The sequence below is a fragment of the Vanessa cardui genome, chromosome 20 (genome assembly GCF_905220365.1).
Source record: "Vanessa cardui chromosome 20, ilVanCard2.1, whole genome shotgun sequence".
NCBI lineage: Eukaryota > Metazoa > Arthropoda > Insecta > Lepidoptera > Nymphalidae > Vanessa > Vanessa cardui.
Genome location: NC_061142.1, coordinates 956,045 through 984,038, shown reverse-complemented (window position 1 = coordinate 984,038; position 27,994 = coordinate 956,045). Strand labels below are relative to the sequence as shown.

The window sequence follows — 27,994 nt, the reverse complement described above, 5'->3', positions numbered from 1 at the left end:
AATATGTAGCAATTTTGTTTAAATATTATACATTAAAATTTTCCTCTTTGTTTAAAAATATTTATATGACTGACTCATGACACCAACTCAATAGTTGAAACTTACCAATTATTATTTGTACCGATTTTTTAATTAATAATTGACAAATTGGTACAATTAATAATACAATTAATAAATACATATAAATAAAGTATACGAAATAAATATTTAACAAGAATATTAAATGGATAATTGTGATTACTGAATTGAATGTTGTTATATTTTATTATGGCTACACAATCAGGCTTCAGATATGACATTGACATATTTTGCACGGAGAGTTTAAAACGTTTTTTAACCTAAAATATTCATGCCTGCCTTGGTAGTGTTATTAAAATATATTAAATGCATTAAAACTTAAATAAATACAAGAATATGGCAGATATTGAAGAATACTTTCCCCGAGGCGGTAAAAAGCCGACAACCACATATTTTAAACAGAGCGAAAATGTAAGTATTTTTATTTTTAATAGTTTAGATTTTAAATAAAACTTACACTGTTATTAAATTATTTTGTTATAGTTTCTAGGAGCAGCTGAAAAGGGAGATAAGAAAAAGAAGAAGATAAAAAAGAAGACTGAGGACGATGACGGATACTTATCTGATGATGTTCATGCAGAAATTGATCAATCGTATAAAAACTGTGGGATATATTTGAACTATAAGGTTAGATTACATTTTTTACCGCTATTAATTTAGTTCAAAAATAATAAATATATTATACATACATAATAATCTTATGACTAATATAAATGTAAATATGTAAAAGATAAACTGTGAATTGTGACAATATCCTTAAGTAAAATAAATAAATATAAATTATCCAAGTGAATTTATCACTTGCCATAATGTAATACATTTTATATTGCACAAAATTAATATTAATTAGATTACAAGTATAAATTATGTTCAACTTTAAGAACTAGTGGATACAAATATTAATTCACATAATTACCTTTCAGGTGGTTAAAGAAGGCTTACTAATATTAGGGAGAGTCCGACAAGTGTTAGAGACTAAAGTGAACATTTCACTTCCCTGTCGAATGCAGGGTGTTGTCATGGCCTGCCACATCAGCGAAGCTTATAACAAATTATTAGAATCATATGTCAATGATCAGGTAAATTTAGTTTACATTTAAAATTTCTGTAAGACCATATCATGGCACCGCATGTAAGAAAATATTACTCAATTGATTTTTCTCAAAATCTATGTTACTAACCGTTAAAATTAACAGGTTGATCAAGTCCGAGAACTTCCACAAATGTTCCGGCCGGGTCAATATGTAGTTACAAAGGTTTTGGAAGTGACTTCAAACCACCTCATGCTCACCATGATGCCCCAGCATGTTAACAGTGGCAGGATGCTTGCTGACTTACATAAAGGTAAGCATTATCTACTAGACCTTCAACTGTAATAAAACCTTTTTGCACATACTAATAAATGGAATTTAGTAATATTACTATCTGTGTATATAATGAGATATATATTGAGTTTGTTTGCAAAAAGAGAAGAAAGAAAAAAATATACATAAAATTAAATCTTTTAATTTAAATAATTTAAAAAATAAATAATTTTTTGACTATCAATAAGAAAGTGTAATCACTTCTGTTTTGAATAAAGATTTTTGATATTGACTATGGTACAGGCCTGTTATGGTTGATGTTTGTTATGTTATATTTGGGAGTGGATCTATTTTACAGTTCTGGTACAAATTTTAACACATATTCTTTTTGAGTTTTTTTGTAAAAGTCCTCTAATTTATTTATTTTCTGGAAGAGATAAGACTGCCTGTGAGATGTGTATATATAGATAGATTGAATTGTTAATCATTTCTATACATTATCTTCTATAATATAGATTATAAATGAAATTATTTTTATTAATAATATGTGTCTGTATGTATGTCTTTCTTCAGGAGCTCTTATTCAAGCAGCTGTTTCGTCTGTTGAAGACCATGGCTTTGTGATGGACATTGGTATACCAAACACAAGGGCATTTTTACCTAAGGATTCCACTAACCCAGAAGTTGAGCTGGGTAAATATTACAATTTTAAATTATAATATAGTAGTAACTTAAATAATCATACAAATTATAAGTAATTGAGTAAAAACTATAAGTAAAATAAATTTTGCAGCTCCAGATGATCTGAAGGAGACTTGAGCACCAAAGTGGGATTTTACTGGCTGCTACTTTTACTTTAAAATAATATATAATTTATCTTCTCTATACTGTTAAAAAAATATTAAATGAATTTATTAAACTATAGCATCAATTTTTTATTAAATTATATTAGGATGAATTTTAAAAAAAGGGGAATTTTCTCAATGTGACTGTTTTTTTTACAATAAAAGCTAAAGTATGATTATATATAAATGTCATTTTATTCTCTAATTATCAATTGTGGCCATGCATTGACTGCCGGATTGATTGACAAAATTGAATAACTTTTTACCTTATATCAAATAACGCAAAAAGTTATTGGATTTTGGTGTCGAAAAATTCTCAATAACAATTAAAAGTCTAGAAGTTGGAAGTATGTGTATTTTTATTATCACTTATATTTTAAATTATCTCTTATAGACACTGGTTCGCTCACATGGGTCATGATCAAGTCTATATCCTCGACCGCAGAGAACAGCGTAATTACATTGAGCAATGAACTCTCAGCGTTACAAAATTCATTCCAGCGTAACAAAACAAACATTCTACTGCCCGCTACAGCCTTCGATTTCGTAGTTGACAAGGTAAAGTTAATGCTTAATATATATACCCAATTTAAATTACTTTGACCCTTTTATGACTAACTTCTTCCACTCTTGTTTGAATGATTTTGTTTTATGATTGACTATAATGACTGAATTGTATTAACAGAATGACCAGTTTAATTAATTTTAACTAAATTAAAAAACAAAATGAGTGACTACTGAGTTTTCGTTTTTTCTCAGTAGAATATTAATTCCGAATTGGTGATACCTTCACACTGAATTGAATCCTCTATCATGAAAATTCAAAATGTGTATAAAAGCATACTTGAATGTATTATTACATTCAATTTTGATTTGATTACTGTTATGCTGATAATTGTAACCTCAGGAGTTGGATATATTTAAATATCATCTACTGTGTTATAAAATTTAATTAAAACGTAAAATTTTACCTCCTTAAACTGCATTTTATATCCCATAAAAATTTGTTCTTGTTTTCACAGCCATTAGACAATGGTATAGAAGGTCATGTTTTGGACAAAACTACAGCATACATACAAAGGCCTCATGTTGACATGGTCAAAGGCAAGAAACCAGCATTAGGACAAAAGGTAAGTAACATGTGCAATTTATACTACATTCTCTCAACCTCTACCTAATTCTACTCAACCTTTTATAAAAAAATCTTAGATTTTTATATTACATATACAACTCAATCTATAGATACATATAGTACGACACAACTTAGATGTAGCATCGGCAAATTCGTAAAAGCGATCACATTCGAATTAAGTACGCTATCCCAAATTATCAATGTTTATTTCTCATGTGAATATAATCTTTATACAAACGTAACAACGTTTAATATCATATGGCCTAATATATTCGACAATTTGATACGTCAATTTGATTTCTCGAGTTGAACTGACGTGAAAATCTATAGCGACGAATAGCGTCGATTGGCGCGATAGGCAGCTATTTCAATTGGTTGTAAAAGTCGGCAGAAATCGGTTTTACGAATTTTAACGATGCTACATCTAACTTGTGTCTTATTATACTATATTAAAAATAAAGTGTAATTTTTTTATTTATAATAAGTATCAGTTTCAAAATTTTATCAAATGATTTTAATTAAAAAATATTTCATAATATTGCTTATAATTTTAGATTAGAGCACGACTATTATATGCAGTGCCGCCAAAGAAAACACCATTCCTGACGATGAAGGGCATCTTCGACACGACATATCCTGATATGGCTGAGGAGCAAAAGTTACAGGAGGGAGATATAATTGAAGAAGCAATAGTAAGATTATGCTACTTTTGTTTTCATTATTTCAATAAGTTATGTCCAATAATTTGTTTGATATATGTATACGGAATGAATATATTATATTTACAACAACAACAGCCTGTAAATTCCCACTGCTGGGCTAAAGGCCTCCTCTCCCTTGGAGAAGGTTTGGAATATATTCCACCACGCTGTTCCAATGCGGGTTGGTGGAATGCACATGTGGCAGAATTTCGACGAAATTAGACACATGCAGGTGGGTTGGTGGAATGCACATGTGGCAGAATTTTCTACATGCAGGTTTCCTCACGATGTTTTCCTTCACCGCCGAGCACGAGATGAATTAAAAACACAAATCAAGTACATATATATAGTGGTGCTTGCCTGGGTTTGAACCCGCAATCATCGGTTAAGATGCACGCGTTCTAACCACTGGGCCATCTCAGTTCTTATTATATTTAATTTTATGTATATTTTTTTATATAGGTACTTAAGGTCACCGGTCGTTTGATCCACTTCAAGTTGGGTGAAGGAAGTCTGGGTATCCTAAGTCTTCGAAGAGTAGCTGTTGATGAGGACCTCACCGATGAACAAGTGTTGACACGGTCATATCCCATCGGTAAGGTTTTAGGATTATTAGATTATATTATGGTCATGCTTGCTCTCTAAGGGGAGAAGTCTGAAAAGTAGAATAAAAATAAAAACGATCCCCTGAATGCGGCTCATGATCACTTTGGTAGTGTCTTTGGCGTGTAGGCTATCTTGAGATACTGAGGCATATAATGATCAGAGACGGATCCAGGTATGAGGCTAGCCAATACTCAAAGACCGAAGGAATAATATATTTTTATATACGACATGTCACAATTGTTTGAGTACCCTGTACTGACTGATTGATTAATGTATTATAATAATCTAATAATAAATTGTTATGATTTCGTCATGCCAAATATGGAGTACAACTAAAAAGGCGATGTGCTGACGGCACATGTCATATGATCCCTAAATGTTCCTTGAGTCTATAATAGGCTATTTGACAATGCGAAAAATAAATTGTGAATTATTGTAATCAGTGTATATTATGAGTTTAAAAATGGTTATTTACTAACGAAACTTGAAAATAATACTTAATTTATTCAAAAATCAATAAATAAAAATGCATTTTTTCAAACGTTTGTCACGTGACACAAAACGCTCCTGATTGGCCGGGCTTATTATGAAGTCACTTTCTTGTAAACCTTGCTTTTCTACAATATGTACCACAGATTAAAATACAGCAAAGTGACGTCACCGACCCCATTGCAGCGTCATATTGTCCAAGTAGCGTTTTCGCGCGTTATTTAAATATGGAATTTTTAATATGATATCTTTCGGCAAATATGTACTAGAAATAAAAAAAATCAACTTTTAAAGGGTTCCTTAACCTCTACTAAATAATATAAAATGGATTTTAAAAACCAGTCCAATAGCCTATTACCTGAAAATGTGTTGTGTGTGCAGGCAGCACCCACCGTGTGCGTGTGTTGAGCTACAGCCTGGCGGACTACGTGTACTCCGTTAGTGACGCGCCCGCCGTGCTGGCCGCCTCGCCCTTCCGCCTGGACGAACTGAGCGTCGGACAGACGGTCACCGCCACCGTCGCCGTGATAGCCGACGACCACCTGCGACTCTCCATCGGCCGGGTCACGGGTGAGCTACCGTCCCGAGTTAATTTATCAAAAAAAACCATGTGTTTGAAAATTTATCTTCTATTTAGAAGTATAGAAAGACTCAAATAATACCTTCTGAAGAAAATTTTAAAGTAAATCTTATAATAACAAATACTAGAAAATGTAACCCACAAGTTATGAAAGTGCAAATTGCAACTAAAATGTACTAGATGTATATATATTGACCGATTATAATGTGATTTATCTAAATTGTAATCGTAAATACTATTACTTATAATATTCCAGGTTATGTACCGCAAACTCATATGACGGATATGGGCGTCTTCGTCGACCCGAAGAAAGCGTCCAATTCTAAATTACCAAAAAAGAAATTCAAGGTAAGATAAGCATACAATTTCAATGTGTATAACAAGAATTAATGTTCATTAATATATCATGAATTCCAAATTTTAAATGGAATGAGCAATTACAATCACATCATTATTCGACTCTTAGGTATCGACTACACTTATGTTAAAGATACGGATACAACCGTGTATTGGGATACGCACCTGTATCCTAACAGTATCCTTAACTACGTATTGGCTTAATTATGGATACCTTATTTGTATAAAACTGTATTCATTCGCCGTGTCATTTCGATGGATGTATACGGCGAATACAAAATTTGTAAAGTTTACTTGGTGGTAGGGCTTTGTGCAAGCCCGCCTAGGTACGTACCACCCACTCATCAGATTTTCTACCGCTAAACAACAGTACTTGGTATTGTTGTGTTCCAGTTTAAAAGGTGAGTCAGTCAGTGTAACTACAGGAACAGGGGACCAAGGATTCCCAACGTTGGTGGCGCATTGGCGATGAAAGGAATGGTTAGAGTTTCTTACAACGCCATTGTCTATTGGTGGTGACCACTTACCATCAAGTGGCTCATATGCTCGTCCGCCAACCAATGGTATAAAAAATGACAAATCGTAATTATTATAACAGCCTATTTAAATAAAGTATAGTTTTATATCAATTCATACTATAATAATAAGATTTAATTTTCACAATAGGCTATTTGACAATGCGAAAAATAAATTGTGAATTATTGTAATCAGAGTATATTATGAGTTTGAAAAATAGTTATTTACTAACGAAACTTGAAAATAATACTGAATTTATTCAAAAATCAATAAATAAAAATGCATTTTTTCAAACGTTCGTCACACACAAAACGCTCCTGATTGGCGGGGCTTATGATGAAGTCACTTTATTGTAAACCTTGCTTTTGGACTCGTCACCGACCCCATTGCAGCTCCATATTGTCCAAGTAGCGTTTTGGCGCGTTATTTAAATATGATATTTTTCGGCAAATATGTACTAGAAATGAAAATCAACTTTTCCTGGGTTCCTTAACCTCTACTAAATAATATAAAATGGATTTTAAAAACCAGTCAAATAGCCTATTAATATTTTAATTATTGTTTCAAGGTCGGTCAAGAAGTGAAAGCTCGCGTGCTGTCATTGGACCTGGCCAAGCAGTATCTGGTTCTGACGCTCAAGCCCACGCTGCTGGACGAAAGGTTGAAGACCCTGACGAGCTACGAAGACGCGGTGGTCGGGAGAGCATACACTGGTGTTGTTTCGGTGAGACATAATATTAAACAACTTATTTTTAAAATATCGATAGCATTCATATCTTTTTAAATGTCTGAATCGTTAAAGGTAAGCTAATAGGCCAAGAATCTAATATGACCTATCTAAGGATATATATCATTAATAATAGGATGGAGGGGAAGTTCTGTCGTATTTTAAATAAGCAGGTAATTTTTCACGTAAATAAAAAAAGCATTGGCTGGTGAGTCATTGGGATTTTAACCTGAAAGGTGGCAGCAAGTTGTACCGAATAACAGGCCATATATGTATATGTATAGTACGACACAACTTAGATGTCGCATCAGTAAAACCGATCGTATCCGAATTAAGTACGCTATACCAAATTATCAATATTTATTTCTCACGCGAATATGATCTTTGCACAAACGTAATAACTTGTAATATCATATGACCTAATATATTCGTCACTATGACGCGTCGATTTACATGCACTTGCTTTCTCTGACGTGAGAATCTATGGTGACGAATAGCGTCGAATGGCTGAGATGATGATAATGAAAGCTATTTCTATTGGTTATATAAATCGACAGTAATCGGTTTTATTTTCATTCCATTGCATTTTCCGATGCTACATCTAATTTGTGTCTTACTATAATTGATTAATGTTAAATACAATTTTTTTTAAATAACGATAGAATTCACCCTCCAATCTATTATATTTTTCGTAATTAGCTTTGAAACAAATAATATTTTTATATATTTTTCTCGGCTGCAGCACATCAGGGATTACCTGTTGGTGTCGTTTTTCAACAACACGAACGCGTACGTTCCGAAGCGCTTCGTTTCCGCGCAACCACTCAACAACCTCACGGACGCTTTCCACCTCGGCCAGATTGTAAGTATATGCATTGTTAATAAAGCTGGTGTGTGTTTGAAATATTGTATACAGTACATATACCAAAATAAAGTTTGTTACAATTTTGTCTGTTTGTTCCGGCTTATTTCTGGTACATTTGGACGGTTTTTGACGGGACTTTCACTGGCAAACAACTGTCGCAATATAAAGTAATGTAGGCTAAAACAATAAATTTTTGTTATGTTTGAAATAGCTTAATGTTAAATATGAAAAATTAAAAACCTCACATGAAGTCGCTTGCCTCTGAAGTAGCAATAGAAAGTGCGTCTGTGTTTATGCACAGACTTTTCCAATATAATAAGTCAGTCTCATTTGAGATAGAATATTTACATGTATTGTACCATTTTAGGTAAAGTGTACGATCATGTCAGTAAACCCGACTGCGAAGAAGATGTCAGGTAGTCTCACACAAGCTCCTTTCAATCCTGCTGTAAGTTATTAAGAAACTATAATTTTCTATCGTCAAGTTACATTATAAACGTAATTGAATAAAAAATAACTGGTTTATATTTATAGGAATTAAAAAAGAAAGCTAAAAAAAGGAAAAAAGAAGAAGAAAAGAACAAAAATTTGGCAAAAAAGAAGAAATCTAATAAAAATGATGACGAAAATGCCAGTACTGAAGCTAACGAAATGGATGTTGATGAAAGTCAAGAGACTGGAAAGAATAAAAAGAAGAAGAAGAAGAAAGCCGATCGTATCACAGAAGAAATGGATTCAACCGATACTAAAACAACAGATACCGTAGATGTCGAAACTAAAAAACGTAAAAAGAAAAATAAAGATAAAATAGACTCTAAAGAAGATGATACCAGTACTTCGTCTAATACAAATGAAGATGCCGCAACAGAGAGTGTCAGCAAAAAGAAAAGCAAGAAAGAGAAAAAGAAAGCAGATAAAGAAGATATAGAAGCGTCCGAAGAAAGTGACCCAATCGAAACTGACTTTCAAGAAGATAGCGATCAAGTATTATCACCGAATGATTTGAGTCTACTGGATTTGTCCAACTGTAAAACAGCTAAAAACTATAAAAAGAGAGTGGTGGCTCTACTCAATTGTATAAACGCTAGAACGAAAAGCTTAGAAAAAATAGAGAAGAAGATAGTCAATATGGAGACAAAAGGTCTTACTGGGAAAAATAAAAAGTATCACACAGCGATGCACGCAGAGAAATTAGTGACAGAAGAACGTTTAAAAAAATTCATGGAAGTACTAAAAACGGCACAGGAAAAGTTAAAGGACTTCGATGTTAAAGATAACACAAAAAAGAAGAAATTAGAAAAAGTAATCGCACCCAAGATCACGGAAGATAAACAGAAAGATGTAAAAGAAAAAAATGAAACAAAAGATAGAAATATAAAGAATGTGTTGGGAAATTTGAAGCCGGTCCTCGACGCGCCGAGCGCCAAGGACTTCTGGTCCACGAGTGAGGTGGCGGCTGAGACGAGAGAAGAGTCCAGTAGTAGTGATGAAGAGGTATGCCATTTTTATAATATTCTTAAAGCTGATACTATTCGCTCAACAGTTGCGTCCTGTACGGTTAGAAAAAAAATCGCAAAAATGTGCATATATTTTTTTTATTACAAAGACTTAATATTGCTGCTTAATTTTTATACTTGCTTAATTTCCGTCATTAAATTAGTCATTAATTAGTTGGTCTTTGATAATTATTATTATTCAATCACATTTAGCTGACGTCACTATATTTACTAATAAGTTTTTACCAAATGTAATCTTTTCTAGGAGCAAGAAAAACCCAAAAAGAAACGTAAGAAGCTCACGATCGCTGAAAAGAACGCTAAAGCAAGAGAGGAAGAAGAGAGAATAAGGGAATTGGAAAAGAGAGCTATCGAGAGTGAGAATGCCCCTCGGTCTAGTGATCAGTTCGAAAGAGCGCTGCTAGCCGAACCCAACTGCAGCCAACTGTGGATAGCTTACATGGCCTTCCATTTGCAGGTAATTTTGTCTCTTTTTTATAAAAAAAAGTTGTATTTTGTTATACTGCTAGTTAGGTTAGCTTAGGTTATAATCATATGAGACACTTGAAGTTTTATCTCGCGATTTTTTTTCCTTTACCATCGAGTGAGATTTAAGTAACGAAAAACGAAACTTGTTCAGTTCTGAAACTTGGATATATATTAGAGATCAGTATAATTAAAAACAAAAAATATAGGTGTTTTTTAATAAAATTATCATCAATCTAGGCAACAGAAATAGACAAGGCTCGGGCTGTGGGTCGGAAAGCGCTGAACACCATTAACTTCCGTGAGGAGGGCGAGAAGCTTAATGTGTGGCTCGCTTTACTCAACCTTGAACACAGGTTTGGTACGAAGGTAAGATACTTCTTATATTTATAGAAATGACATTGTTTTTTTTTACATACAACACTGTTTTATTCTCATATGCTGTCCCATACGATATAATGACAATAAGTTAAAAGAAAAATTATACTTCAATATTAATATCCAAAAATCAAAATTCAAAAATCAATTTATAATACTTCTATTCTTTTATTTTCATGATAAAACTAATGGTAAAACCTTAATCTGTGCGTCAAAAGGAAAGTCAGCAGAAAACTCTCGAAGACGCTCTCCAAATGAACGACACTTATCAAATCCATTCGAAGCTGTTAGATATACTCCTGGATACAAGCAAGCACCAGGAACTGGTGTCGCTGACTGAGCTCATGATCAGGAAGTACAGGAAACAGCCGGAAGTGTACCGAGTGTGTGGAGAGGCTTGCTACAAGGCGGGCCTCGTGGATAAGGCGAGGCACGTCATGCAGAAGGGTATAGCAGCGTTGGAGAAGAAAGAGCGTAAGTAAAGTCAATATCCTTATGAAACTAATGTTGTACTCGATAGAGTTCATTATGTCAATGTCTACCAACAAGACCAAGGAGTCTTAACCACCAATTATTTAGCCAGATACATTGTATTATTTTTTCCAGTTTGAATTTAGCGTCTTAGTCCATCGAAGCACTATGCTTGTTAGTTCTAGTGTCTATGGACAAAGGTTATCAATTGATATGATGTTTATTGGTCTATTTTTCCAAAAATTTAATTTATAAAAACTATGTAAAATTTAATTCATTTCCGATCCAAACACAGATAAGGTAAATTTTATTAATACTCTTTATTGCACTGTGAAATTTTACATAGAAGTTTTAAACATGAAATTTTTGTTCACAATGGCGGGCTTATTTCTAAAAGAAATTTCTTCCAGCCAACCCACAGCTGTAAGAGATAGTGTTATGTAGCCGGTATAAATAGTGTATAGATAGTGTTATATAGCCGTTATAAGTAAATAATAATAATAAATATGAGACAACATCACATACATTACTCTGATCCCACAGTAAGTAGCTGAAGCACTTGTGTTATGGAAATCAGAAGTAACGACGGTACCACAAACACCCAGACTCAAGACAACATAGAAAACTAATGGTAATCTACATCGAACCCGGGACCTCAGAGTGGCGTACCCATGAAAACCGGTGTACACACCACTCGACCACGGAGGTCGTCAAAAAGTGTACGCAATACGCATTAACTAAGAGTTGTTGTCCCGGCGCAGACGTGTCGCTGCTGGTGCGGTTCGCGCAGCTGGAGCGCTCGGGCGGAGACCTGGAGCGCTGCGAGGCGCTGTTCGAGCAGGTGCTGGCCGTGTACCCGCAGCGCGTCGACGTGTGCGCCGCCTACGTGGACGCGCTGCGGGCCGCCGGCGACGTGGCCAGACTCAGGTACGCTCCTACCTCTATTCTAATGCTGCAGCCTCACCAGCGAGAATCATCGTCTATTTAATATTTCGCATAGTTTCTCTGACTCTTTGCCTCTGACTCTTATCGTGTATTTATTTAGATTAATAGTATAGTACGACACAAATTAGATGTAGCATCGGAAAATGCAATGGAATGAAAATAAAACCGATTACTGCCGATTTACACAACCAATAGAAATAGCTCCCAATCTCGCCAATCGACGCTATTCGTCGCTATAGATCACGCGTCAGAGAAAACAAGTGCATGTAAATCGACGCGTCAAATTGACGAATATATTCGGTCATATGATATTACAAGTTATTACGTTTGTGCAAAGATCGTATTCGCGTAAGAAATAAATATTGATAATTTGGGATAGCGTACTGGATTCGGATGTGATCGGTTTTTACGAATTTTGCCGATGCGACATCTACGTTGTGTCGTACTATAATCTGTATTCATTAAATTTCAAAAATAATGAAGTAATTTTTCTATCACAGACAAGTAATGGAGCGTATGACATCTCAAAAGTTGCCAGCACGAAAAATGAAGGTTCTCTTTAAGAAGTGGATAGAAGTCGAAGAGAAGATCGGCGACAAGGAACACATCGAGAGCATACGACAGCGCGCGCTCGATTTCATTAAGAAAGCCAAGTTTTAAATAAATTAATGATATTTATCCATTGTTGTTATTTTCTACTAAGTAACCTGAAATCTGAAATTACATTTTTTTATAAGAATTATATGGTATTACATACACAATATGCATAAGAGATTGTAGAATAATAATAATATCTACAATATTTTATATGCCAATACTAAATTTATTTTATTACCAAAAAAAAATTAAAACAATGTAGAGTCAAAATCGACTTCGATTTCAAATCGGCTTTTGTATATAAGAAAAATTATAATTTTTAAATTTCAGAAGCCAAATAAGACAATAAAAACGACATGTATATTTTTCGTATTTATTACACTTACTTTTAAATAATATAAATATATAAAACAAAGATTACTTAATAAAATCAAGATCTTACTTAATAAATTTATTATCAAACGTATATGAAAAAAAAATACAATTAAAAATAATAATCCTTAATACTCATATTAACTTAAATATTTGAACATGTACGTTTTACTCGTTTTAATAGTACTCTGTACAATTACAGGTTTTGGCATCGGTGGGGGCGGTGGGGCTGTCATAGTAGTACTTATTTTTGTTGGCATTACATCATTTTTCGTTTCGCTGTCTTTTGCGATATTGTGGCTAACACTGTTACCATATATTGAAATCGGAGCGCAAAATTCGTAACCTAATTTAGCATAAAAGTTCTCCTGGCCTTTTGTAGATAAATGAACCATTTCTAATTTTAATACGTTTTTACAATACTTTTCAACTTCTCTCATTAAAAACGTGCCCAATTTTTGACCACGCATAGATTTACTTATCACTACTGTTTCAATGAAACAACTATTAGGTATACTCGGTATCCGAGTAAGCTTACAATGACCTAGAATTATTTTATCCGCATTTATTAATATTAAGCTGGTAGGCAATTGATCACAGGATGCTTCAAGAGACATCATCCTTGCTGTTTCGCTGCGTGGCCATTCTTCATTGATAAGTTTGCAACACGGTTTCAAATACTGTGGATATCGATGAAGTTGTAATACTTGAAGGCCCTTATGTTCCATTGTAAATTGAATGCTGAAAGGAATTCATTATATACTGGCAATATCCTACAAGGCTGAATAAATGCTTTCATTTCATAGAAAAAATAAAAAAAATATATACTGCTTCTGTCAAAATATGAAATGTCAAATCTTAAATGTCATTTTTTCTATATAATATTTAATTTATTTGCATAATTTCATGAATAACATATTAAAAACAATAAAAACACTTACGAGTTGATACTCACGTAACTTAATCACAGGTGCGTTTGTCACAATTCAGTTATCATATTAATATTTTTGTTTTGAAATCTAAGGTGCAGTGTATCGTTTTCCATGCTTGCTAAAAGAGAACTAACCTATTTTTAACTGTCACTTTTAAAACGTACGATACCCGTAAACTTATACGTATGTTCGATTCCTTCAAGATGTTGTATTTTGAAATTGTAAAAATAACTTTCTAAAATTCAAGGATCTGAATTATTCATAACAGAAGTCGTAATAATTGAGATAATATCATAATAAGAACGTCGTAACATTAATTAAAGAACAGCTCAGAGTATTGAAACTTCGAACGATCTCATCTTTACCTTATAAGTAGTCGTAAATCTTTACCGGTATTTATTTCGTTAATCCAGTGGTTTGCTGCTACGATGGAAGACGACGACGATGTACCGACACTATCCTCTGAAACATTCGCTGCCTTACAAGAATTCTATGCAGAACAACGGAAAAGGCAAGAAATCCTTGAAAAGTTGGAATCGAAACAACAGCTGACCGAAAATATTATATTTGAAGAAAATTGGGTAAGTTTTTAGCAATAATCTATTACTTCACATAATATTTATGATAGTTTTAAATCTATAGCTATTTTCTTCTTTCAGCAACTAAGTCAATTCTGGTATAATGAGAGCACAGTGCAGTCCCTCGTGAAGGTTGTAGATAAGTGCTTACAAGACGGTGAAAAGGTAGCTCTTATATCATGCCCAACTCTATTTGTACCTGTCAAGAGACAATTAGAAAACAGAGCAAGAGGTAATTTAACACAATTTTACAGTAAGATAATACAAATTTGAAGTTTATGATAAAAAAAAAATGTAGTAGGCTTCAAAATTCTCACATTGCTTTATTAAATTGAATGTAAAATTAATTCTGGGGTGAAGTGTAGATTCTATCACAACTGGCAAGCAACTCAAAGGCACTCTTTTAAAATTAGTTATAAAGTCAAATGTATATAATTTTATATATGCCTGTATGGGAATTAATATATACATATATAAATCTCTTATAACTTATTGTAATAACATAACTACTTTTACTTGCAGTTAATTTGCTGGAATATGATCGACGTTTCGAAGTTCACGGAATAGATTTTATTTTCTATGACTATAATGAACCAATGAAGTTGCCTTCAGACTTAGGACACTCCTTTGATCTTGTTGTAGCTGATCCACCATTTCTGTCAGAAGAGTGCATCACAAAGACATCGGAAACAATCAAGCATTTAGCTAAGGATAAAATTATTGTATGTACAGGGGCAATCATGAAAGAACATGTGGAAAAACTTTTAAATTTAAAACAATGTACATTCCAGCCTCAGCATCGGAACAACTTAGCTAATGAATTTTCTTGCTACGCTAATTTTGATTTGGATAGTGTTTTAAGATGAACTTTTGGTGATATATTAATGATTATTGTATATATAATTTTTTTATTCTGATAAGAATCAACTATACCTGTCAATATGTGATATGACTGGTGTTTATGATTTACAAATTATATGTTGTTATAAGTGTAACGATAAATAGATATTTTTAAGCACAATATGTTTTTAATTAATCACAACAACAAAACTCGCAAAGATAATTCAGCCATTTCTCAATCATTCTTCGCAGTAGAATCTACATTTCTGAATGGTGGTAGCTTCACATTTACTTGACTGAAAAATACATTTTTTGATTTAATAACTTTTAATTTTTTAATTTTCAATCATCAAGTCAACTGTGTTGCCTTGTATAAAAAATATTCCATATATGAATTTACTTTTGCATATGTCAGATATAACAATATTTATATTTTTTAGGCTTTGTGATGGTAAAATAAATAAAATGCATTTTATTAAAAATCATCAATTTATTGTTCTTAACAAAATTATTACTTTGTCGTATTATGCTGGTTAACATTTCAAATATCAATCACACATTAAAATTTCATTTCAGCAACAATTCTCTAAATCTATATAATGACTTACTCTCAATAAATGCATCTATCTTATACAAAATTATACTTCTAGCCTACTCGTAAAGGCCTCGTTGAATATAATGATACTACAAATATACTTTAATAATAAAATATATATTGATTATCTGTTCTAGTAACATTATTTACAATCATTTCACTTTTTCCAGAGTTTTCTGCTTAAAGGTATCATAAATATGTATTTCATTCTACTGTAAAGTTAAGTAGTTACTTCATTAACATATATTTTTATTGGAGAGTAAGTTCATATATTTATATAGAATACCCAATTTTATACAAACAACACACTTTTTAATATTAAAACAAGGCCTTTTGTTATCGATGCCAGGGTTACCAGCATTCAAAAATATTTTATTAACTATATTCATTTAATATTATTTGCTAATTAACTTATAATTAAATTACACATACTTTTTTAGAACACATTTAATAAGTAGTTAAAAATGACAGTACAATATAAAAGGCGATAAATACTAAGAGTTACAAAACTGGACATTACAATAATTAAAATTATTTTACAAAAAAATTAACTAAAATAAATAATAAACGAATAAACAATCCTTCGCTTAGAACTATTGATCTTTTGGTGTTCAAATACATATTGTTTTGTCAAGATAAAAAATTAAGAATATTTTAAATATTTTTATGGTGAAAAAATACTACAATATGCCTTTGATGAAGAAGAAAAAAAGATACGAGATTTGTACTAAACCAAAAAGACCACAGATTTAACTAAACATTTTTTTTAAATATATTATCTGTGTTAAAAATGGCGCTAATTAACAGAGCATCAATTTATACAAATTGAAAGATATTTTAACGATGTTACATAGTAAATATTGCACACCGCATCTTCACGACAAAAAGTTTAAAGTAAGCTATGGAACTATAGAAAGCTCTTACATAAAATATATTTCTCAACTGTAACAGTTGTTACTTATATTTATTAAATTCGATCGAATATGAAATCCTATACATATACTAGGCCACTGTACAATTGATATCATAGACTTGTTCAATAAAGCATCATGCTGTTAGTAATACTACATAAGTCACACTTCAAAATAACTAAAATTATTTAAAAGTAATGAATCATATAAACATATGTATATCTTTTGCTATCTTATTGTTTTATAGAATTGCAAATATTAGTGCATTTTTCTATGTTAATTAGTTCATTTAAGTTGTAAATAAAAAATTGACGACATTACCAATTTCATTCAACTTTTTTTACGTAGTATTTAGTAGTAGTATTTTATGTAAATAAAATAACTTGTCGTCTTATAAAGTGAAATGTTTAGAACACAAGCAATTAAAATATTGTTTTTATTGAAAATTAAAGGAGTTCCTAGCTGCCTCTCATTTCAAAGTTATTCAAATAAAATTGCAAACTCATTCCCACCCATAGCCACCCAATATTAAAATCATAAAAAAGTTTTGTGCTGGTTATTGGAGATTTACTGAAAAAATACCGCCCCTAGCAATACATAAACACGAATGCATAGAAATATAAAAATAGAAATTACATTTCTAAAAGAAGGAACAAATTTATTTATTCAATACATTTTAAAGGTTTTTTTTTTATGAATTATACAAAGCCTAAATAATCAACTTTTCATTAGAATATCAATATTTACATAATATTTTAAATATAAAAATATATAAATACATACTAATTAGTGAAGCAAACTAAATATATACAAAGTTCATGTTATTTAAAATTTTTAACCGTTAAATAAAAAACATACAACGCGAAAATTTACAATTCATGAAATGAGTCTAATGACAGTTAGTTATCTTAAACTAATTTACAACTATAATTATACTATCGTAATGATATTTTTTTTCTTTAGGCGCGTTACGTCAAATTAAATGAAGGTATAGTTTTTTTTTACATACTTCTTGACGTATAAATTCTCACAAGGTATTTTAGTAAATGGATTTACATTTTTAGTAAGATTATTTTAAATATAATCGGGCTGATTCGAATAAACACAGTCTATAAGTAACTTCATTAAATATATTTTCTTTCAAATAATTAATATAACTTTAGTTACACTAGGCCTTATAAGTACATGTTTTTTTTTCAACAATTTTAAATAAAACTATCTTTTCTGTTAGATTATCTGTATTATAATCTGACATTTAAGTTTTTTTACTTTATAACGTGCCTTAAGATTAAATTTCATTACGATTTTTGTTTCTCTATATGTAGAGAAATATTTTTTGGAGCCAGTGACGCTAGATACACTGCTATAGGGCGCTTTACTTATTATTAAAATAATAAACCTAATAATAGGTATTTCAATAAACTACCAATCATAGTAAATGGTTTGTCCTCAATTGAATGCAAAGTAATAAAACAATATTGTTTTAAGCAAAAATGTACAAAATATACAAAAACAGGGGACACAATAAATGTGCGTACTAACGAAATATATGTAACTTATACGTAAATGTCTTTTTTAAAGGAAATGTACAAGAAAACATCGAGCTTGATACTGGATTTCAACTTTCATTTTATATACCCAAAAAGAGAGCTAAGGTACATACATATGTTGAGTCTGCCAGTGGAATGATAAAAACGCATTGGTAATGTGAAGTGTCTATGGTACCATCAACATATATTAAAAAAGTTATGGTCACTTGAATCAACCGTCATTATAAGCTTCTCTTTCTTGAAAGTTTTTATTTGTTGTGATGTGTATTGGTAAAGTAATCGAGTTCTCGATGCAATAATAAATTATAAGAAATGCACATTATAATTATTAAGAGATTCATTTCGAGCCCACGCAATCGTTGAAGTAGTGGACCGAGTAGAAAAAGCAAATAGTTTGGTACAACTTTTACACAATAACAGAGTGCAGTCGACACTATAACGCTTTTTATTAAGATAATTTAGCTTATCTGTGGGAGCGAAGAGCTGCGATCAATGTAAGCGAACGGACGACGCTACAATTACTAGCCATAAAGGTTATAACTTTAGGATACTTTTATTTTAAAGTACTTTTAAACAATAATTATTTAAAATCAACGAAGTCAGAAGACAAAAGTTAAAACATATGTTTATTTTTGTAGTGTTGTAACACTAAAAAATGTCATAGCTAGACAATGACATTAACGGCGGCCCATAATTTTTTCCGCTGTCAGATTTAATTGAAAAACTATTTGCTATTTAATTTCCTTTCGGTCTAACCACTTAAAGAAATTAACGTTGCCGCTTCTATTGCACGCAATTTGTAAATACAAATATGACATTACTAGTAATATTCCGTATCTCTTTCTCACGTGTGGAAAAACAAAAGAATAACGAGTCCTTCAGTCAATATGGAGTACAACAAAATCGACAACAATTAAAAATATTTATTAGCTGCCAATTTCGACGGCTTTTGGTAACTCAGCTGGTAGGTCCACCAATATACAATAACATACTGAGGAAGTAGTATGTTGTTATAGACATGAGTAAATAATAGCTTGCTATAAAGCTACGATAGTTATATATTTAATCAAAGTCGAAGTTTCTGGAGTCTCGTTATGAGACAAGTTCAATAGGGGATTTGGAATGATCTAGAAGTAAAAATAAGGAAATCAGTTAAGGACATCCCTTGGTCAAGTGTCCAGGTTTATCAAAAAACCACACGAGCCCACACAATGTGAGCAGAAGTATTTACATAAATTAGAGAATAAAATTTGTATCATTGTTATTTGTAACTATATTTTATGAATATTCCCAAGTCACCTCCTATCGACTAAAATTAATTTTAGTTTAAGGAGACTCAACGATAGATCTTCGATGCTCTAAAGCCACTGACATAAGGCTCAATGTGGTTTTCTTATAAACTGGCAACATTTATGTTTAACAGTAAAAGGCACCCTTCGCGCTGCAACACACCTACCTAACATACTCGTACTAGTAACAATGATATATAATATCCCTTTATTAACGAACGCGATTTTTCACACATTGTCAATTTCAAAACAATAAAAATAGACGATATGGGAACTGAATTTTACTGGACATTAATAAAAATATCACAAGACACTACAGGCGATGATCGATTTATTGTTGTGATCGAGAAAATTAAAGCAAACGCTCCTAAGACGCGTAACAGTAACTTGGAATCAATCTTGGAAAATCTGGAGAGGGGGGGGGGGCAAGGTGTAGAAGTCGTAAAGTACAACCATTGTCAAGTAATGTTAAAGACGTCTATAAAATAATAGCTTTATACTTCTCCTAGAAAGCCCAGTTGCACTACATGTAACATCTTGTGTGTGTGTGTGTGTGTGGGTTAGACCCGTTTATATTTGAGGAAACATTTTTGCATGGAAGAATTAGTCTAGACTTCTCACTTAGTGGTCACGCGCCATCGTTGTCTATTAACTTTTGGGAACTAGGTACAAAAATATGGAGACTTTAACCCATGTATCTGATGAAAACAGGTTTGTAACATTTTAAAAGGCACAGGAGTTTGAGGGTCATAGAATACAAATATATTAATAAACGATGGAATTATCTATATAGCCTACAATTGTTATGGTTAACTGCTTTTGTACGATCGATTTTGAAAATCATATGGCCTATTTCAAAGTTATAAAGATACATTCTTTCCTTATATATATATTACTAAATTGTTTGTCTGTATTTAAATATATTATTGTAGTTTTGATATATAATTACATTTATACTTATACTTATTCATTAACCAGGATAATTAGAAACTGTATTCGAATACTTTACTACTATTATGACGTCATCAGATGGCGGAAATTATTGACAATTTTTTTTTTATTATCACTTATAACTTGACCATCGTCAAACATTCAAAGTTGTAATATTCCAACATTTTTTTATTATCTTTTTATAGTACTTAAACTCGTCAGTAGTTTCCAATAAAATAATTAAATTTGTTGAGAAACATAGAAAAAATATTTATATCTATTTACTTACAAAAGCGCGCTCGGCCATTTTAAATTATTGGCTCGCTTTAGATTAGTGACGGCTGTGTTTACAAGACGTAGTGTACCGACGGCACAAAAATGCCAAAAATAAAAATAATTTAACTTGGAGTTGCAAGCCTTAGTGAGTGAAAACATTCATACTGAATTAAAAACCTCGTTTCCAATTATCTCGGTCAACATATATATATGTATTTATCTATATACTTATCAGTAATATTGACTATTAAATATATAATCATGATATTTTGTACCTTATTATATGACTGTTTATTGAACAATTAAACTAGTTTGTGATATATGACCCCGTATGTGAGTTACGTGTATCTTACGAACATATTATATACCCTTACATTCCCCTTCGCCCTTTACTATTATTTGTCTTGTGGTACGTATTAAACCGGCGCCAGACATTCAGCCAGACTTATTCGGATTTGGTTTAGCATAAATTGTAAGTTATCAATTTACATTTTTGCAAATAGTGTCGGGTAGGCCGTACACATTTAATTTTGTCTTTACGTTAAGAATTTAATGTTCAATATATGTTATGTTGTAAATATTCTAATTTAATAATATGATTATTTTTTCTTTGAATGCAAATTCAAAAGTTTTAATTATGAACAGTTGATAATTCATTTATTTATGTATTATGTAGCAATGTTGTAGCATAGGAACAAAACCACTATATTCAATGGAATTCTCACATTTCCACCGAATTCATTTCCATATAAATCGATCGAATGTCTGGCGTTGATTAAGATATACATCATTTCAAATTAAACTACAAAATCTACTTCCGTCAACGACACTTTCAAAAATAGAATACAGCACGTGGCGACATCTCGTTTAAAATTGTATAATCATTCAGGTACACGTCAAACGAACGGGCGCGTCATCGGAGCAGTGTCCCGCGAGTACGAGTATGTGGGCGCCCTACCTGCGGCGCTTGGCGAGGAAGAGCAGCAGCAGCAGCACGAGCAGCGCGGCGCAGCGCAGCAGCAGCAGCAGCGCGGAGAGCAGCAGGCGCGCCAGGCGCCGCGCGTCGCGCCGCAGCGCGCGCGTCACCGGCTCCGCGCGCCATCATCCCGTGCCGCACTTGCCGCTCTCGAACACGCCCTAAAGAATTATTACGTGCGACATGTTGTCTCGTTAGTGCGACAGAGTTGCAGGCCAAAGAAGTAATCATTTGACTAAATCATCATCATCATCAGCCCGTACCCGTCCACTGCTGGACATAGGCCTCTCCAAGTGCACGCCACTGTGGTCCTTCTCCGGCTCAGCATCCGCATTCGCATTTGCAGCATTCGCATCCAGCTCCTGCCTGCCGCCTTGCGTAAATCGTCACTCCACCGTGCCTGAGGACGTCCTACACTACGTTTGCCGAGACGCGGTCTCCACTCTAGAACGCGTTTTCCCCAACGGTCGCCGGTTCCGCGACAAATATGACCAGCCCACTGCCACTTTAGCTTACTAATCCGGTGGGCTATGCCGATGACTTTGGTTCTTCGACGGATCACCTCATTTCTGATGCGATCCCTCAGAGAAACGCCGAGCATAGCCCTTTCCATAGCACGCTGAGCGACTTTAGGCTGACGAAGCACGTGAGTGTCCACGTTTTGGCTCCGTATGTCATGACGGGTAGGACGCACTGATTGATGACTTTCGTCTTAAGGCACTGTGGGATCGACGATGTTAAGATTTGACGTAACTTTCCAAACGCTGCCCAACCCAGCTGAATTCTTCTATCCCGAGGTAGACATATTTTTGAACAACTTCGAAGACGGTACCGTGTATCGTAGTCGGTTCCGATAGAACATGTTCGTTGAACATGACCTTGGTTTTATCAAAGTTCATCCGTAGGCCGATACGCATCGAAGAATCAGCCAGCTCGTTCAGCATTTGTTGCAGGTTCTGCAGCGTTTCTGCTACGATGAGGATGTCGTCTGCGAATCTCAAGTGAGAGATGTATTCGCCATTGATGTTGATACCACGTTCTTTCCAGTTCAGCGTCTTGAACAATTCCTCCATTGCATTAGTGAACAATTTGGGAGAAATAACGTCCCCTTGTCTCACTCCTCGATGCAATGGTATGGGATTTGTTTCCTGATTCTGTACTCGGACGGACATGGTGGCAGCTTCGTAGAGACATCTCATCACTTGGATATATCGCCAATCAACTTGGCAACACGCTGCAGGGACTCCAGAACAGCCCAGATTTCAACCGAGTCAAAGGCCGTCTCATAGTCCACGAATGCAAGACACAGGGGCCGATTATACTCATGGCACTTCTGTATAATCTGCCGCACTGTATGGATGTGGTCTATGGTGCCGTATCAGGTCCGAAGCCCGGCCTGCTCCGGGGGTTGGAATTCGTCGAATCTTCGCGCAAGACGGTTCGTGATCACTCTTGAAAACAGCTTATAGACGTGGCTCAGTAGGGATATGGGACGATAGTTCTTCAGCAGGGTTTTGTCTCCCTTTTTGAAGAACAGGACGACCACACTCCTACTCCACTCCTCCGGAGTTCTCCCTTCGAAGAGGACAGAGTTAAAAAGCGTCTGAAGTTCCCTAAGTACCGGTTTACCTCCCGCTTTTAGTAACTCTGTGGTAATGCCGTCCTCTCCAGGGGCTTTTCCATTTTTAAGCTGTCCAAGAGCAGTCTCGATTTCGCCAATACTGACTTCGGGCAGGTCTTCGGAGAAATGGCGTGTTAATGTAGCTCTAGGATCCTCATTTTCGGGATTAGGTCGAGATGTATGCGATGCGTATAAACGGCCGTAGAAGTCCTCTACTTCCGAAAGTACTGCCGGCTTAGAAGAAACGACTTCTCCACTTGCTGTGGTCAACTTCGCCAGGTGGCTCCTTCCAAGAGATTGTACGAACACCTTAGACCCCCGATTCTGCTCCATAGCTCTTTCAATTGCAAGAGTATTGGAGCACCGGAGGTCGTGTCGTACGCGCCTGCTGATCTCTTGGTTTAATTGCCGTTTCTCTGACGAAGTGACAGGTGGGTTTTCACGTCGTTTCTTCATGAGCCCTAAAGTCTCTTCCGAAAGGTTAGACTTCCTGCCCTTACGCTGCATGCCACAACATCTCGTGCCTTCTTGCCCTGAGAATTCGAACTACATTTTCGAGATTCTGGTTTACGTCAGTTGTGGTTTCCACAGCAGCGAATCGGTTCTCCAGGATTGACTGGAATGTTTCAGATCCCGCAATGGTTTGGAGCAGCTTTGGTCGGAGCGTGGACTTCATCAGACGGACGCGCTCGGCCTTAAAATTGATATTCAGAGAGCCTCGGTGAAGTCGGTGATCACTAGCGGTATTGAACCTGTTGATCACTGAGACGCCTCTTGTCCGACTAAATATATTATTTAATTATTACGTATTGTTTTTCTGCAATACCAAATTGTATGACTTTTCAAAGCTGCTTCGATTCCAGAGCCTCTGTTACCTTATACGTTAAAATATACAGAGAAGTGAAAGATAGTATTTGCGCAGAGTGGTAGTTGACGCAATGTAAACATTGGCAACAAGTCATGGAGTGATCCTTAGAGTGAATGGAAATTAAAAAAAACGCCGGCTATAACAAAAGCCTTGTCATGTTGTTGGCATTATATGAAAGTGAGACAGTAATAGAGGATGAGAGACATACACAACTTAACAAATTAAATCCACTGGTCACAAACCTTTCTGAAGAAGGGCGAGAAGGCGACAAGCGACTCGCGGGTGACTGGCGACGCGTACAGCGGACACCGTCTGTCCGTCGAGCAGACCGTCAGAAGTCTTCTGAGGAACGTCTCCAGCTGTGGTCTTCTAGAACGTGCCAACGCTTCTGAAGACCAGAGGGCGCGGCCGGGAAAAGGTATCGCTGCCACCTAAAAAACCCGTCGTGACATAGTATTTGGTCGTAGACTTTTTTGTAATCATCTCGTCGTGCTCCAGAAACAAGCAACAGGTTTATTTTAAAATAAGCATAAATATATTAAAATTATACGTAATTTATACAAAGACAACCTAAGATATTTTATGTTGTAGGGGGCAAACGAGCAGGAGGCTCACCTGATGGAAAGTGATTACCACCACCCATGGACATCTGCGGGGCGTGCAGGTGCGTTGCCGGCCTTTTAGGAAGGATTACGGTCCTTTTTTTAAAGATTCCGAAGTCATATCGGTTCGGTAAATCGTCGACGAAAGCTTGTTCAACAGATTTGTTGTGCGAGGTAGAAATTGTCTTAAAAATCGCGCCGTTGTGGATTTTTAAATATCAAGGTGGTGCGGGTGATGCTATGAATTTTGACGAGATGTCCGAAGGTGAAATCTGGATAATTCGGAAACTCGGAAATTCGAAACCTTTCCCGTTGAAAATTCGGGATAGACCGCAACCTAGTGGAACACCAGCATTGAAGAATTTTAAAACAGAGCATGCACCATATATGTATAACGACTTTAATCTTCCGATCTGCGAAAAAGCTGGTGATCCAGTTGCATAATTTCCTCGGAAACCCGTATAAATTATGCACTAATGCCTTCCCCCTGCTCTCAACTGCTTCCGCCCGATCTTCTAGATTACCTCATACTCATAGAGAACGATATTATTTCAATTTTTTTTTCCTCAAAAATGCCTTAAAAGCAAAAACCCCCGCTGTCTACGGCCCTGATTAATACAATCTAACCACTAAGCAGCAATATTTACTATTATTGACTTTTTATGTTCCAGCTTGAGAGAGAAGGCAAAAGACATAAAATCTAATTTCCCAAGGTTGGCGACGCATTGGCGACATAAGAAACGGTTAATATTTCTTACAGTACGTAAATATATGAATTTAAAACATGGGGGCTTCAAATGCCCTCGCTAGTCCGCCAGCGATCCCGCGATCGAGTGGCAAGCAGACGCATGAGGCGTACCTTGTCCCCGTAGAGCGCGCGCGCGGCGAGGTAGAGGTCGCGGAAGCGGCGGTAGCGGCGCAGCAGCGCGGTGGGCGCGTGCGGCAGGCGCAGCCGCACCTCGTACTCGTGGTGCGTGCGCGCGCCCGCGCCGCGCGTCACCCAGCCCGGCACCGACACCACCTCCGCTGCACACACGGACCGTCAGGCGCGCCGGGCCGTTGGCTCCCGGCGGCCAGGGGGCGACACTTACCGAAGTCCACGGGGTGCGCGAGGCCCTCGGCGCCGTAGTCCTGCAATATACGTCACATTTCAAATGCGTTCTGCTATTGAAACGAAAACTCCGACGCTGGCGGGTAGGCTGGGCACTCACGGAGAGCGGGCGCGGCAGGGCGAGCGCGCGCGGCGGGGCGGGCGGGGCGGGCAGCGCGCGCAGCGGGTCGCGCCACGCGGGCTCGGCCGCCAGCTCGTCGTTGGACGTCGACACGTTGTCCGAGGCCTCCACTTCCGTCTCCTTTAATCTGCACGGTGGGAAATGTACACGGACCGTTAAAGCTTCTTAAATCTCTAATGCTAATTTTGAATCACAATACATTTTTTTTAGTCATCTTTCGATGTGTGGCAATTTTGATCTGTATACACTGGCACTACAAGTAGGTTTAACGGTATCAGTGCGCCGCCAACTAACATGTTACATCCGATTTAAATATATTGGGACACACTCACCATTGAAACTAAACACATCCACATAGAGCCTTAATTTTTGATAAACTAAGTGGTACAAGCAAACACAGGCTACAACAAAATAAGTGAAAGGATTCGATGAGTTCCTTGGCCCAGGCTGCACTGACGGGGACTCGGAGGAGTTCGTCACAAGAGCACGTAGAGGATGAGGAGGAAGGCGCGCACTAGACGCGCTTTCCACGTTTGTCACCCTTATTGGCCCCGGTCAAGTTCGACATACCCGTTCCGGTCCCCCGGCCGGGCGGGAAGCGTAAATACCTTTCCTCCTCGTACAACAAAAAAAAGGCTGCACTGACCTGCAACGCAGCGGGTCGTCGAAGCGTCCGTTGTGCAGCGCGTCGGCGGCGGGCTCGCTGGCCACCTGCATGTCGCTCTCGCTGAGCGTCAGCGAGGGGGTCTCCTGGATGGGAGTCACCATTATGGTCCGCTTGTTGGGCTGGTTGTCGAAGAAGGAGTACTGCAGAGCCATCTCCAGCCGGACGTACTTCTTCTGAAGTTCCTGAAGCACCTTTTGTAAAACATTAATAAATGAGTATAGAATTAGACGAAACGCAGATATAAGTAAATACAAATACAGTGTTATGTATCGTCACATAAGCATTTTCACATTATTTCATCATATCATTTAGTAATAGTTACTTAAATCAATCAATATATTAATTAATATCATATAACAAAGAATTATATTCCACAATACTATCAACTATCACTAAAAGTTTGTACGGACCGTACAAAAAAAAGGGTCAACAAAAAAAAAAATACCGTAAACAAAACATTTTACAATTTCCATTAACAAGCAAACATTACAATTTCCAAATGTCATATTTACTGCGATCTGTCTGTTCAGCTCTTCCTTGGAGCAGTCGTTTTCCAGCGACGATATGACGAGCATCTTCTGCGAGGCGATCCTGGAGCAGAGCCGCTGCATAGCCCGGAGCGCCTCGGCCTCCGTCACTTGCCGGCGGGACTTACCGTCACCTACGAACATCATTCCTAAAATCATTCTCCAATCATTATTTTAACCAGTGAAAGTATGTATATTAACAAACGTCAAAGCTTTGTTTAAAGTTCCGGATGCCAAAATTTAAATGCCTATACATAAATAAATGATTATTCTTAGCTATTTTGTTGTAGATAGATCGATTTACGTTATGGTAGGCGTTATTACAGATACAAAAATTTCGCGCTACTGTCCATTCCTTACAACACCAATGCGCCACCAACGTAGGGAACTAAGATGTTATGTCCCTTGTGTCGTTAATTACACTGACTCACTCTCCTTTCAAACCGGAACACAACCATAAAAAATATAGTTGCGTGGCGACAGAATATCTAATGAGTGGGTTTTTGTTTTTTTTATGTTATAGGTTGGCGGACGAGCATATGGACCACCTGATGGTAAGTGGTCACCGTCACCCATAGACAATGATGCTGTAAGAAATATTAACTATTCCTTACATCGTCAATGTGCCACCAACCTTGGGAACTAAGATGCTATG

At 35.6% G+C, this 27,994-nt stretch overlaps 4 protein-coding genes across 7 annotated transcripts in view; 2 read left to right on the top strand and 2 right to left on the bottom strand.

The window, feature by feature from the left end:
- Positions 1-303: 303 nt before the first annotated feature.
- LOC124538317 (protein RRP5 homolog) lies at positions 304-12,654 on the top strand. Its single transcript, XM_047115346.1, has 20 exons — positions 304-489; positions 562-705; positions 1,002-1,157; positions 1,275-1,422; positions 1,956-2,075; positions 2,622-2,785; positions 3,250-3,357; positions 3,914-4,051; positions 4,523-4,655; positions 5,537-5,725; positions 5,992-6,083; positions 7,177-7,332; positions 8,078-8,197; positions 8,568-8,648; positions 8,735-9,694; positions 9,962-10,174; positions 10,423-10,551; positions 10,779-11,034; positions 11,793-11,958; positions 12,477-12,654. Exons 1-20 carry the CDS (start codon positions 415-417, stop codon positions 12,634-12,636), a joined length of 3,708 nt encoding a protein of 1,235 aa, XP_046971302.1. The 5' UTR covers positions 304-414; the 3' UTR covers positions 12,637-12,654.
- Positions 12,655-13,017: 363 nt separating this feature from the next.
- On the bottom strand, positions 13,018-14,049 carry LOC124538467 (N-alpha-acetyltransferase 80). Of its 2 annotated transcripts, none has more exons than XM_047115540.1 (2): positions 13,887-14,049; positions 13,018-13,686 (listed from the first exon to the last, which is right to left on the bottom strand). In XM_047115540.1, exon 2 carries the CDS (start codon positions 13,671-13,673, stop codon positions 13,086-13,088), a length of 588 nt encoding a protein of 195 aa, XP_046971496.1. In that variant the 5' UTR covers positions 13,674-13,686; positions 13,887-14,049; the 3' UTR covers positions 13,018-13,085. The 2 variants fall into 2 exon arrangements, with proteins under 2 accessions (XP_046971496.1, XP_046971495.1); XM_047115539.1 differs by having other exon boundaries at positions 13,901-14,046.
- LOC124538465 (EEF1A lysine methyltransferase 1) lies at positions 13,789-16,017 on the top strand. 2 transcript variants are annotated; one of them, XM_047115538.1, is made up of 4 exons: positions 13,789-13,915; positions 14,291-14,458; positions 14,537-14,687; positions 14,978-16,017. In XM_047115538.1, exons 2-4 carry the CDS (start codon positions 14,306-14,308, stop codon positions 15,319-15,321), a joined length of 648 nt encoding a protein of 215 aa, XP_046971494.1. In that variant the 5' UTR covers positions 13,789-13,915; positions 14,291-14,305; the 3' UTR covers positions 15,322-16,017. The 2 variants fall into 2 exon arrangements, with proteins under 2 accessions (XP_046971494.1, XP_046971493.1); XM_047115537.1 differs by lacking the exon at positions 13,789-13,915 and having other exon boundaries at positions 14,067-14,458.
- A 5,491-nt stretch (positions 16,018-21,508) lies between these two features.
- The window catches only part of LOC124538464 (kinesin-like protein Klp98A), a 55,944-nt gene continuing 49,458 nt past the window's right edge, over positions 21,509-27,994 (bottom strand). Inside the window, exons 21-27 of one of the 2 annotated variants that reach the window (XM_047115535.1) lie at positions 27,325-27,488; positions 26,792-27,003; positions 26,125-26,272; positions 26,005-26,044; positions 25,773-25,939; positions 24,554-24,742; positions 21,509-21,983 (exon numbers count right to left, since the gene is read on the bottom strand). In XM_047115535.1, coding sequence (XP_046971491.1) covers positions 21,948-21,983; positions 24,554-24,742; positions 25,773-25,939; positions 26,005-26,044; positions 26,125-26,272; positions 26,792-27,003; positions 27,325-27,488 — 956 coding nt within the window. In that variant the 3' untranslated portion in view covers positions 21,509-21,947. The remainder of the gene's footprint in view (positions 21,984-24,553; positions 24,743-25,772; positions 25,940-26,004; positions 26,045-26,124; positions 26,273-26,791; positions 27,004-27,324; positions 27,489-27,994) is intronic. The other variant, XM_047115536.1, reaches the window with a different exon arrangement.

Coding starts and splice junctions, on each gene's coding strand:
- LOC124538317 (XM_047115346.1), top strand. CDS start 415: ATGGCAGATATTGAAGAATACTTTCCCCGAGGCGGTAAAAAGCCGACA. Junction 7,333..8,077: donor CATACACTGGTGTTGTTTCG/GTGAGACATAAT, acceptor TCTCGGCTGCAG/CACATCAGGGATTACCTGTT. Junction 10,552..10,778: donor AACACAGGTTTGGTACGAAG/GTAAGATACTTC, acceptor GTGCGTCAAAAG/GAAAGTCAGCAGAAAACTCT.
- LOC124538467 (XM_047115540.1), bottom strand. CDS start 13,673: ATGGAACATAAGGGCCTTCAAGTATTACAACTTCATCGATATCCACAG.
- LOC124538465 (XM_047115538.1), top strand. CDS start 14,306: ATGGAAGACGACGACGATGTACCGACACTATCCTCTGAAACATTCGCT. Junction 14,459..14,536: donor TTATATTTGAAGAAAATTGG/GTAAGTTTTTAG, acceptor TTCTTCTTTCAG/CAACTAAGTCAATTCTGGTA. Junction 14,688..14,977: donor ATTAGAAAACAGAGCAAGAG/GTAATTTAACAC, acceptor TTTTACTTGCAG/TTAATTTGCTGGAATATGAT.